Source organism: Chiloscyllium plagiosum, chromosome 37, assembly GCF_004010195.1.
Source record: "Chiloscyllium plagiosum isolate BGI_BamShark_2017 chromosome 37, ASM401019v2, whole genome shotgun sequence".
NCBI lineage: Eukaryota > Metazoa > Chordata > Chondrichthyes > Orectolobiformes > Hemiscylliidae > Chiloscyllium > Chiloscyllium plagiosum.
Window position 1 is genome coordinate 3125654 of NC_057746.1, and position 11399 is coordinate 3137052.

Consider the following 11399-nt stretch of genomic DNA (forward strand, 5'->3'; position numbering starts at 1 on the left):
GAGTTGGTGCTCATGTATCCTGGTGGCTAGTTTCCTGCCTGTCTGTCTAATGTAGTATTTGTTGCAGTCCTTGCAGGGTATTTTGTGTATGACATTCATTTTGCCGGTTGTTGATACAACGTCCTTTAGGTTAATCAGTAGCTGTTTCAGTGTGTTGGTAGGTTTGTGGACTACTATGATGCCAAGGAGTCAGAATAATCTGGTAGTCATCTCCAAGATGTCTTTGATATATGGAAGTGTAGCTAGAGCCTCTGGGTGTGTTGTGTCTTCTTGTTTGGGTTTGTTGTTTAAGAATCAGTGGACTGTATTTATCAGGTACCCGTTGTTCTTTAATTATACTATATAGATATTTTTCTTCTGCTTGTAGTTCCTGGGTGCTGCAGTGTGTTGTGGCCTGTTTAAATAATGTCCTAAGAACAGCAGAAGAAAAATACCCTGCAGGGACTGCAACAAACACTCCATCGGACAGACAGGCAGGAAACTAGTCACCAGGATATACAAGCACCAACTAGCCACCAAAAGACATGACCCACTATCACTAATATCCTTACACACCAACAAAGGACACCACTTCAACTGTGACAACACATCCATTTTAGGACAGGATGAACAGAGACATGCATGGGAATTCCTGGAGGTCTGGCATTCAAACTGGAACTCCATCACTAAACTTCAAGATTTGGACACCATTCACCAAACTCTGAGAGAAAGAATTGGAAATGATATCACTCACCTAAACAAATAGAAAGCAGGACAGAACACTAGTGCTTTATCGGAGGCTCACTGATGATGTTACCTAGCATGGTGACAAAACATCTGAGAACCAAACCTACCCACCTCAGCGAGCAAACTTATAAGCTGAACCTCAACCTGAGCTACAAATCTTCTCAAAAATCACAGATCATTAGTTGCTGGACTGGACAACAATTCACTTTTTCGGGACATACTTGCTACATTCTAAGACTGTCTCATATACATCAATGAAGGATTCAATTGGTTTGTCAGAGGATGAAATGGGGAGTTGTGAGGCTTCGGTGTGTGTAATTAGGAGGTTAGTTACACAGCTGCCTAGAAGGTGACCACGTTTGTACCTGTTTAATCTTTCCAGGGTAAAGGTTCCTCTACATAATCTAATTCAGAGTCAAGAAACTTTGTCACAGTGTCTTGGGGAGTTATAACTGTCTGTCAACAATGTCTATCTGCTCCCTGGTACTTCATTTCCAAGTGATATCTCTACAAACAAAGTAACATCCTGTGCAAATCCTATAGAACAGATACTATGTCATCATGCAAATCTCTATACCAGGTAAGGATTTACAGTGGTATTGGGTACAGAAGAAAAAACTGCTTTCACTCACATAAAACAATGAATGAGAATAGCCTGAAATGAAAAAGATGCTTTGAATTGGCTTGTGGTCAGACACCACCATTTCTTGCACTCTCAAAAACAGGTGGTGGAAGGAATCTTCACAAACAAATTTATAAATCTGTACACAGTGTTGTTCAGTTTGTGTTAATGCTCTGAATACAAATACAACGGGTTGTCCTCACTGCCTGGGGGTTACTCCAAGTCCTGTTTCACTGACATCACACTGCAGGGTCACTCCATTGTTACATCATAATCCCTCAGCACCGGTGATGTCATCACTAGTTGTTTGATGGGAGTGAAAGCTGCTTCTTGATCTGTGTCCCAGTCCCACTGAACATCCTGCACAGTGAGACTGGGTACAGTTAAACAATGTGATCCCAGATTGGTAGGAATTTGTTTGGGTTCGCTCATGTTCGATGAATTCCAACAACTGTGTGAGAGTTTTATTACAGAAGTAAGAGCAACAGACTTCCTTCCATGTTAGTACATTGATGGACAAAGACATACCCTAACTCTGGGAAAGTCTAGTCATAAACATTGCACCTGAAAAGTTTCATCGTATGAATTCTGGGTTTTTACAAAGTCACAGCAAAATGTTCACAAACATCAAATGGTTACTTCCCCATATGGATTCTTTTATGGAGGAGAAGGCTCCATGACCTTGAGAATGATTTGTCACAAACCTCACAAGTAAATGGTTTCTCCCCTGTGTGAATGCGTTGGTGTGCATAGAGGTTCCCTGATCGCGAAAATGATTTATCACACACCTCACACTTGAACGGTTTCTCACCAGTGTGAATGCGTTGGTGTGTATGGAAGGTAGACGACTGAGAGAACGATTTGTCACACACCTCACACGTGAATGGTCTCTCCCCTGTGTGAATTCGTTGGTGTTTTCGAAGTTCTGCCAATGTTGAAAACGCTTTATCACACACGTCACATCTGAATGGTTTCTCTCCAGTATGAATGCGTTGGTGTACAAGGAGGCTGGATGACTGTGAGAAAGATTTGTCACAAACCTCACATCTGAATGGTTTGTCTCCTGTGTGAATGGGCCTGTGTTTCACCAGGCCTGACAACTGTGTGAAGCCCTTGTTACAAACCTCACATTTGAATGGCTTCTCCCCAGTGTGAATGCGTCGGTGATTTGTGAGTGTCAATGACCTTGCAAAAGTTCGATCACAAACCTCACACTTGAATGGTTTCTCTTCCATTTAGCTGGCCGTGCGTTAATAGTAGTATGGCAGGTACACCTGCTCTGTACCAAATCCTCACAAGATTGGGTAACCTCCTCATAGACCTCTCATTTGAACAGTCTCACACCTGCAGGAATGAGAGAGTGGTTAATGATATGTCAAAGCTCCCCTTATCCAAACGATTTCCAGATGATGGTTTGAATGCCCAACTGTTGAGCAATGGTGTGAAGGAACTGAATGCCTTCCCACAATTGTGCAGATGTTCCCTGGGTGATGGTCAGGATCAATCTGCAGTGTCTATCCTCTCTGTATTCTCTGGTGTAGTATGGTGCAATCCTTCTGTAAAATAGGAAATAGAAACATGATTTCCTCCAACCCCGTCTCCTCCTTTGCTGAAGATCTGACTCCTCAGTTCTTTATCATACTTTTAGAGAATGTTGGGGTCACTAGCTAGGTCAGCATTTGTGCCCATCCCTAACTGCCCTTGGTGATGATCTGCCTTCTTGAACCATGACAGTTAATTGCATTATAATTACTCTGCTGGTCAGAAGAGAGTTCCAGGACTTTGCCTCAATGATAGCGAAAGAATGTCGATATAGTTCCAAGTCAGAATGGTATGTTGCTTCTCAGGGAACTTATACAATGTGATATTCCCATTCATCTGTTGCCTTTCTTTGAGTCAAGGAGATTTGCTGCACAGAAAGATGCCCATGTTACATGTTACTTATCAAGCACCTATCTGCTCAAATCATATTTACCAGCACATGGCTTATATCCTCCAATGCTGTGATGTTTCAAGTGAACATCTAAGTACTTCATAAATGTTGTGAAGGCTTCCAACATTCTTTCACGCAGTGAATTCTAGATATCTCCCAACATCTGGCGAAAATTTTAGTAACTCAAATCCCTTATAAAGCCTCGTCCCCTTCCCTCAGATCTATGATCCTGGTTACTGAGCTCTCTATAAAGGAAAAAGTTTCTTCCAATGCAGCGAGCGTATGGCGCCCCCATTAACCTGTACACCCTGATTAGGTCGCCCCCACCCCCTCAGCCTTCTCTGTTGTGAGGAATACGTTAGTCTATCTAGTCGCTATTCATAGCTGAAACACTCCAGCCCAGGCAACATCCTAGTAAATATGCAGCGAGCGTATGGCGCCCCCATTAACCTGTACACCCTGATTAGGTCGCCCCCACCCCCTCAGCCTTCTCTGTTGTGAGGAATACAACGTTAGTCTATCTAGTCGCTATTCATAGCTGAAACACTCCAGCCCAGGCAACATCCTAGTAAATCTCCTCTGCACCCTCTCTAATGCAAACACATCCTTCCAATATCGTGGCAATAAGAACTGGACACAGCACTCCAACCTAACCAACCTTGTATAGCTCAAGGGTTCTTTAGTCAATATGTTAACTTATAAAGGCAAGTATTCCATTTGCCTTCTTAACCACATTATCTACCTGTCCTGCTGCCTCCAAGGATCTATGGACATCCATACCAATGTCCCTCAGATCCTCTGTATTTCCTGGACACCGACCACTTATCATGTACTCCCTTGCCTTGTTAGTCCACCGAAAACTCATCACCTTACACTTTTCAGGATTAAATTCTGTTTACCTCCTGTTCTACCCATCCGACCAATCCAACTATACGGATCCCATATGTTCCTACCTCCTTAGCCAATCTCCCATTTGAGATCTTGTCAAAAGCCAATATCAAGTCTTGAAAAATGCAATCAAATTTGTTAGACATGATCTCCCCTGAAAATAATCACACTTACAACACTAGATTATTCCTTGCCTCTTCAGAGAGAGATTAATTCAGTCCCCCAGAATGTTTTTCCAATTGTTTCCCTACCACTGATATTACATACAGTGGCCTGTTATCCCTCGATTTATCTCTCCCATTCTTACTGAATAAGAGTACTTATCACACCATAAGGCACAGGAACAGAAGTAGGCCATTTAGCCCATCAGATCTGCGCTGCCATTCAATGAGATCATGCTGGTCTGATAAGCCTCAGCTCCATTTTCCTGCCTTTTCCCTATAACACTTAATTCCCGGGCTGATTAAAAAAATTCTCCTACTGATCTCCATCTGAATCTCTTTCAAGATCCAACCTTGACATACTCCTGTAGGAAAGAATTCTACATGTTCACTACCCTCACAAGAAATTCCTCCTCATCTGTCATAAATGTGTGTTCTCTTATTTTGAAATTATTCCCTTTGGTCATAGACACCTCACAATGGGAAACAACTTTTCCTCATTTAACCTGTTGAATGTCCCAAGAATCTTACGCACTTCAACAAGGACGCTTCTATTTTTCTAGATTCCAATGAGTACAGGCCCAACCTACTAAACACCTCCTCATAAGACATTCCCTCCATACCTGGTATCTGCCCAGTGAACCTTCTTTGAACTGCCTCCAATACCAGTACATCTTTACTTAGATAAGGGGACCTAAAACTGTTCACAGTCTTCCTGCTGATGTCTCATTTGTGCCTTTTCAGCAAAATCTCCTACTCTTATATTCCAATGCCTTTGCAATGAAGGCCAAGATATATTTTGCCTTCCCTATTACCTGAACTTGGATGCAAACTTTTTGTCATTCTTGGACAAGAAATCACAAATCCCTCTATTCTGCAGTTTTCTGCAGTCTTTCTTCACTTAAATAATGTTCAGCTCCTCTATTCTTCCTGTCAAAGTGCTTAACTTCACATTTTCCCATATTATATTCGATCTAAGAAGTTTCTGCATACTCTTTTAAACTGTCTATATCCACTTGGTGCCTTTTTGCGTTATCCTCACAACTTGCCTTCCCACCTATTTTGGTGCCATCCACAAATTTGGCTATAGTGCATTAAATTTCTTTATCCAAGTGATGTTATAATATATATAGGATATAACTGTAGCCCAGCACTGATTTTTGTGGCATGCCGTAGTGAAAGGTAGCTGTCCTGAAAATTCTTCCCTTATGACAACTCTGGTTTCTATTAGTTAGCCAATCATCTATCCACGTTAATATACTGTCATGAACTCTTATCTTATTCAATAGCCTGATGTGGTACCATCTCAAATGCCTTTTGAAAATCTGAATATATTGCATGCACTGCTTCCCCCTTATTTATCTTGCTTATCACCTCCTTAAAGAACTCTAGTAAATTTGTCAGGCATTCTTTCCCTGCTCATGAAGTTGTGATAACTCTGTTTGATTATACTACGTATGTCTAAATGAATAGGGTGTAGGTTTGCTCGCTGAGCTGTAGGTTTGATATCCAGACGTTTCATTACCTGGCTAGGTAACATCATCAGTGGTGACCTCCAAGTGAAACAAAGCTGTTGTCTCCTGCTTTCTATTTATATGTTTGTCCTGGATGGGGTTCCTGGGGTTTGTGGTGATGTAATTTCCTGTTCGTTTTCTGAGGGGTTGATAGATGATACCTAGATCAATGTGTTTGTTTATGGTGTTGTGGTTGGAGTGCCAGGCCTCTAGGAATTCTCTGGCATGTCTTTGCTTAACCTGTCCCAGGATAGATGTTTAGCACACAAACCCACATGACTCATCCAATTCAGAGAACACTTCTTCCTCACTGGGCTATGAGGAAGAGCCATGAAATTTTCTTCAACATCTGCTATTGTTTCTCTAACATCTTTGCTGCTAAACTCTTTTCCGAGTCCTCTCCAGCCAGCTTTGCTCTCTTTCCTTGACAATTAGCTTTATTTAAGCTTAGCACAGTTGTTGCTGAATGAATATTCTCCCATTCAAACTGAATGTGAAATTCTATCAATTTACAGTCACTGTTTCCGATGAGATTATTTATCCTGGTATCATTCATTAAGCCTGACTCATTACACATCACCAGCTCAAAACAGCCTGATACATGGTTGAATATACGACATTTTGTTCTGGAAAACAGTCCTGATTACACTCTCTGCATTCTTCTGAAGCAAATCTGATTATCCCAATCTACAAGAAGATTAAAGTCAACCATGTTTAATGTACTGCATGTGTTGCATGCCTTCATTACCTTATAATTTATTGGCTTATACTGTATAGCTATTATTAGGGGTCCTATGGATTACTCCTACCAATGTCTTACATCCACTCATGTGGATTCTGCATCTTTTGATCCAAGATTATTTCTTGCTATTGTGCTTATTCTTTCGACACTGACAATGCTATCCTACCACTTTTTCCTTCCTGTCTGTACCTTGGAAAAGTCACCAAAAGCGGAATATTTAGTACCCAGCTATGACCTCCTTGTAACACCCTCCAGTACTCCAGTGTCTCTCCTGTGATCAGAGAGAATTTGAGAATTAATGGCAGAGCCCCTGCAATTTCCCCTTCTGACTCCCACTGCAATTTGGGATACACTATATCTAGGCCTGGGGTTAATCCATTTTTAAGACTGCTAAAATTGCTAATATCTCCTCACTATCAATGTGAATCAACATACAGACTATATCACAGTATCCCCACCCTGACATCTACATTGTTCTTCTCGAAATGGAATACAGACACAATTCATTTAAACCTCAAAACGGGGACTCGGCAAGGTGATGGCGATTCTGTAAAACTGCTGTGGACAGCTCTGCCGAACAGCCAAGGCATACTGGTGTTTTTTGCCATCCTGGCCAACTTATGTGGTGGAATTATTAGTTTAAAACCTTACAGAACACATATTTGTTAATATTTGGGAATGGGAAGGATGCCAAACGGAAAAGAAACAAGCAAACAGCAGCACCTACAACACCAGAGACTGCAGCAGGAGCAGCCTCTCCTGACCCCGCTGGGGACCTGACAAGACTCACATGAATTGGCTGCGGCAATAGAGAGAAGGGCCTGTGCCCGAAACGTCGAATCTCCTGTTCCCTGGATGCTGCCTGACCTGCTGTGCTGTTCCAGCAATAAAGTTTCAACTGCGGCAATAGAGAGACTTACTTTGAAAGTTAAGGCTGCGATTGAGGAGATCCATGGGGAGATTCGTGCCCAGGTCGAACCTATCACGTCCATGCTGCAGAGGCATGAGCAGGAGATCCAGGGCCTCGGGAGAGGCTGGAGGAGGTGGAGGGTCGAACTAAGGCCTCGGAAGCTGCAATGGAGTCCTCGTCCAGTTGGATCCAGGTGCTAGAGCGAGAGGTGCGAGCCTTACGAGACCATATCGACGACCTCGAAAATCAAGGTCGGAGGATAAATCTCCGAATTGTTGGGCTCCCTGAAGGTGAGGAAGGTGAGCAGCCATTCAATTTCTTTGAAAACTGGCTGCTGAAGTTTTTGGGCCTTCACATCAAGTACAGCAGGCTACAGATTGAAAGGGCTTATCGGGTTACAGTGCACAGGTCAGGCCCAGTGCAGCATCCCCGCTCGGTCCTAGTGCACGTCCATTCATGTAAGGACAAGCAAAAAGTTATAGAAGTTTCCAGATCCCTGGGGAAAGATCTTCAGGCACTGCTGTACAAGGGGTCAAAAATTATGTTTTTCCAGGATTTCTTTGCAGCTGTAATTCGAAAGAGGAAGTCCTTCGATGAAGTTAAAAAGAGTCTGAGGAACCTGGGCATCCAGTACTCCATGAGATACCCAGCAGTGCTCCATTTCAGCCACAAGGACTCAGTTTATAAACTTGACAGCGGATAAAGCTAAAATCTTTGTAGATGCTTTAAAATAGACGGATTGGCCTGAAGAATATGGTTGATGTTTGTTCTCTTTTCTATCTTTCCCCATGTTTTCCCTTCCTTTTTTTTAAATTCCTTTCTTTCTCCCTAATAATTTCCTTTTTGGAAAGGGGGGAAAAGACCTTGGAATAAGTTGTTCCTTTTTTTTAATAACTGGATTTTCTGATGGGAAATTTTGTGGCTGTTCTTTGTTGTTTTCCCCCCTTTTTTTGTTTCTCTTTTCGTCACAAGTGGGGGTGACATGAAGCCAGGGATGGGTGGAGTGTTCATCCTGACTTGGTCTTTTTTCTGTTGTTTTTTTTTCTGGCCTAAGACTGGGGCACAGTCCAGGTTTGAAGGATCTGTGAAGGAGGGGATGGGCAGGGGGAAGAGTCTTCCATTCAAGGTTTTATAGTTGTTTTTTTTTGTAGTTTTTTGGTAGTAATAGTTATTTATAGCTATGATAGAGTAGTTTTTGTATGTATAGTTCTTCGACTCTATGAGTCTTTATTTACTTATGTTCGGTGCTTTGTAAGCAGGGTTCTCCCTCCCAGGGGTTCAAGGGTCTCTGAAAGGGGATATGACTAAGTGTCTAATTAAATGGTGCACCTGGAACATTAAGGGAAGTCATTCGCCTGTTAGAAGGAAAAACGTGCTTTCTAGCCTTAAGAGGCAAAGGCTGATATTGTTTTGTTGCAGGAAACCCATCTTGATGATGGGGAACATCTGAAATTACAACGGGGGGTTATGACCGGGTATTCTTTTCATCCTTTACTACTAAAAGTAGGGGAGTAGTGATACTTATCCAGAAAAATCTTTCGTTCACATTATTACAGCAGGTGAAAGATGAGCAGGGACGGTTTGTGATACTTAAAGCCCTGATACATGGGGAGAAATATGGCATTTTAAATGTCTACTGTCCTCCGGTGCATCCCTTCAAATTTTTGATTAGTGCTTTCTCTAAGTTGAGTGCTTTTGGAACATTATTATGGGGGTATTTTAATTGTTTTTTGGATCTGACAGTGGACAGAATGCTTTGTGGGCCCCCAACTATTTCTTCGCAGGCCAAGCAGGTGGTTGACTTACGTGAGGAGTTGGGGCTGGTGGATATTTGGAGATGTCTTCACTCTACCGGCAGGGACTTCACCTTTTTTCCAAACCCACATAAATGTCACATGAGGATTGACCTCTTTCTTGCTCCCTCGGCCCTTCTGGATTCGATTATGGGTTGTAAAATTGGGAATATAGCTGTCTTTGATCATGCAGCAATGTATTTGGAGGTTAAGGCCAAGAGTGAGGGGCTAGGTTTGCGGCACTGGCGTTTGGACCCTTTTCTCCTTAAGGATTCCAAATTTGTGGAATACCTTTTGAAGGAGTTTCAGGAATTCTTGACATCGTACTCCATCTATGCTATGGGAGACTGCTAAGGCCTTTGCTAGGGGATTAGCTATTTCCTATTCGGCAAGCCAGAAATGACAGAAGGGGGAACAGCAGCGACGCCTTGAGACGTAGTTGAAAGCCACCGAGGTGGCACATTGTGCGTGGCCTTCGGTGACTAATCTACAGTGGATCACGGCCCTCCGGGCTGCCTTGAATTCAATATTGACACAAAACGCAAAGAAAGAACTGGCTTTTGCTAGACAAAGGCTGCTCGAATATGGGGATAGGCCAAGGAAGTATTTAGCGTACCTGACTAGGAAACAGTGTGTTCCCCAATCCATTACTGCAATCAGAGACAGCGCCGGGGTCCTTACATCCGATGCTAAAATGATTAATGAGGCTTTTCAGAGCTTTTACTCTGAATTGTATTGGTCTGAAGATTGTGAGGACAGGAGGGCTAAAATGGAGACCTTTTTTAAGAAACTGGACCTCCGAGGGGTAAACTGGGAACAGGCCTCTCTCCGTAATGCCCCCTTGACATTTCAGGAAATACAGAAGGCAGCTAGGTAACTTCAGAGTGGGAAAGCGCCTGGCCCTGATGGTCTTCCGGGTGAGTTTTATCAGGAGTTCATAGGGATTCTGTCAGGGCCGATGTTGGAGATGTACAATCACTTCTATATGCATGAACGCCTACCACCATCTTTGAGAGAAGCTAATATTTCCCTAATTCTTAAGAAGGAGAAGGTTCCTGAGGATTATGCCTCATACAGGCCCATCTCTCGATTAAATTTAGATTTCAAGATTCTGTCCAAGATCCTGGCACTGAGATTGGAAAGGGTGTTGCCCTATATTATTAAAGAGGACTAGACAGGCTTTATAAGGGGCCATAGGTCCACCAATAATATTAGAAAGTTGCTGAATATGGTCAAGCTTGTCAGCAACGATCAATTCAGGGGTTGGTGATTTCCTTAGATGCAGAGAAAGCATTTGACAGGGTGGAATGGCCATATCTTTTTTATGTCTTAGAATGGAGCTGAAAATGTGTTGCTGGAAAAGCGCAGCAGGTCAGGCAGCATCCAAGGAGCAGGACAATCGACGTTTCGGGCAAGAGCCCTCCTGAAGAAGGGCTCATGCCCGAAACGTCGATTCTCCTGTTCCTTGGATGCTGCCTGACCTGCTGCGCTTTTCCAGCAACCCATTTTCAGCTCTGATCTCCAGTCTTCACTTTCTCCTCTATGTCTTAGAATAGTTTGGGTTGGGTGGAGTCTTTGCTCGGTGGGTAGAGGTTTTATATCGCCACTCTCTGCCCGGGGTCATCACCAACAGGGTGAGTCTGGGAATTTTACAATTGGTAGGGGTAGTGAGCAAGGCTGCCCCCTCTCACCGTTGTTGTTTATGTTGGTGATAGAGCCGCTGGCAGAGGCCATTCGTCCAAACATTCACATAACCACTCCGGAAGTGGGATCGAGAGCAACAAGTTTACACTGTATGCGGATGATGTCCTTCTGTTTTTATCGAACCCGATGACCTCCGTACCCATTTGATACAATGTATCAATTCATTTGGGGCTATTTCAGGATATAAGATTAACTTTGCCAAATCGGAGGCTATGCCTTTGGGGAACCTTAAAGATGTACCAGAAGTTGAAGGTGGCCCTAAGTTCCCTTTTAAGTGGTCACAGGCAGGGTTCCAATACCTAGGCATTTTTATTACCCCCAGGTTTGATCTGTTATTTCGGACTAACTTTGCTCACTTGCTCGACAATATTAGGCGAGATCTCCAGAGATGGGAGGCTCTTCCAAT

General features: G+C 43.0%; 3 protein-coding genes across 6 annotated transcripts in view; 2 read left to right on the forward strand and 1 right to left on the reverse strand.

The window, feature by feature from the left end:
• Window positions 1-7794, reverse strand: part of LOC122541649 (zinc finger protein 271-like) — a 37992-nt gene extending 30198 nt beyond the window's left edge. The window contains exons 1-2 of the mRNA XM_043678579.1: window positions 7507-7794; window positions 2053-2904 (exon numbers count right to left, since the gene is read on the reverse strand). Coding sequence (XP_043534514.1) covers window positions 2053-2583 — 531 coding nt within the window. The 5' untranslated portion in view covers window positions 2584-2904; window positions 7507-7794. The remainder of the gene's footprint in view (window positions 1-2052; window positions 2905-7506) is intronic.
• Window positions 1-11399, forward strand: part of LOC122541578 (zinc finger protein 271-like) — a 652600-nt gene that overhangs the window by 417939 nt on the left and 223262 nt on the right. The gene's annotated exons all lie outside the window — the stretch shown is intronic.
• The window catches only part of LOC122541201, a 216012-nt gene that overhangs the window by 170826 nt on the left and 33787 nt on the right, over window positions 1-11399 (forward strand).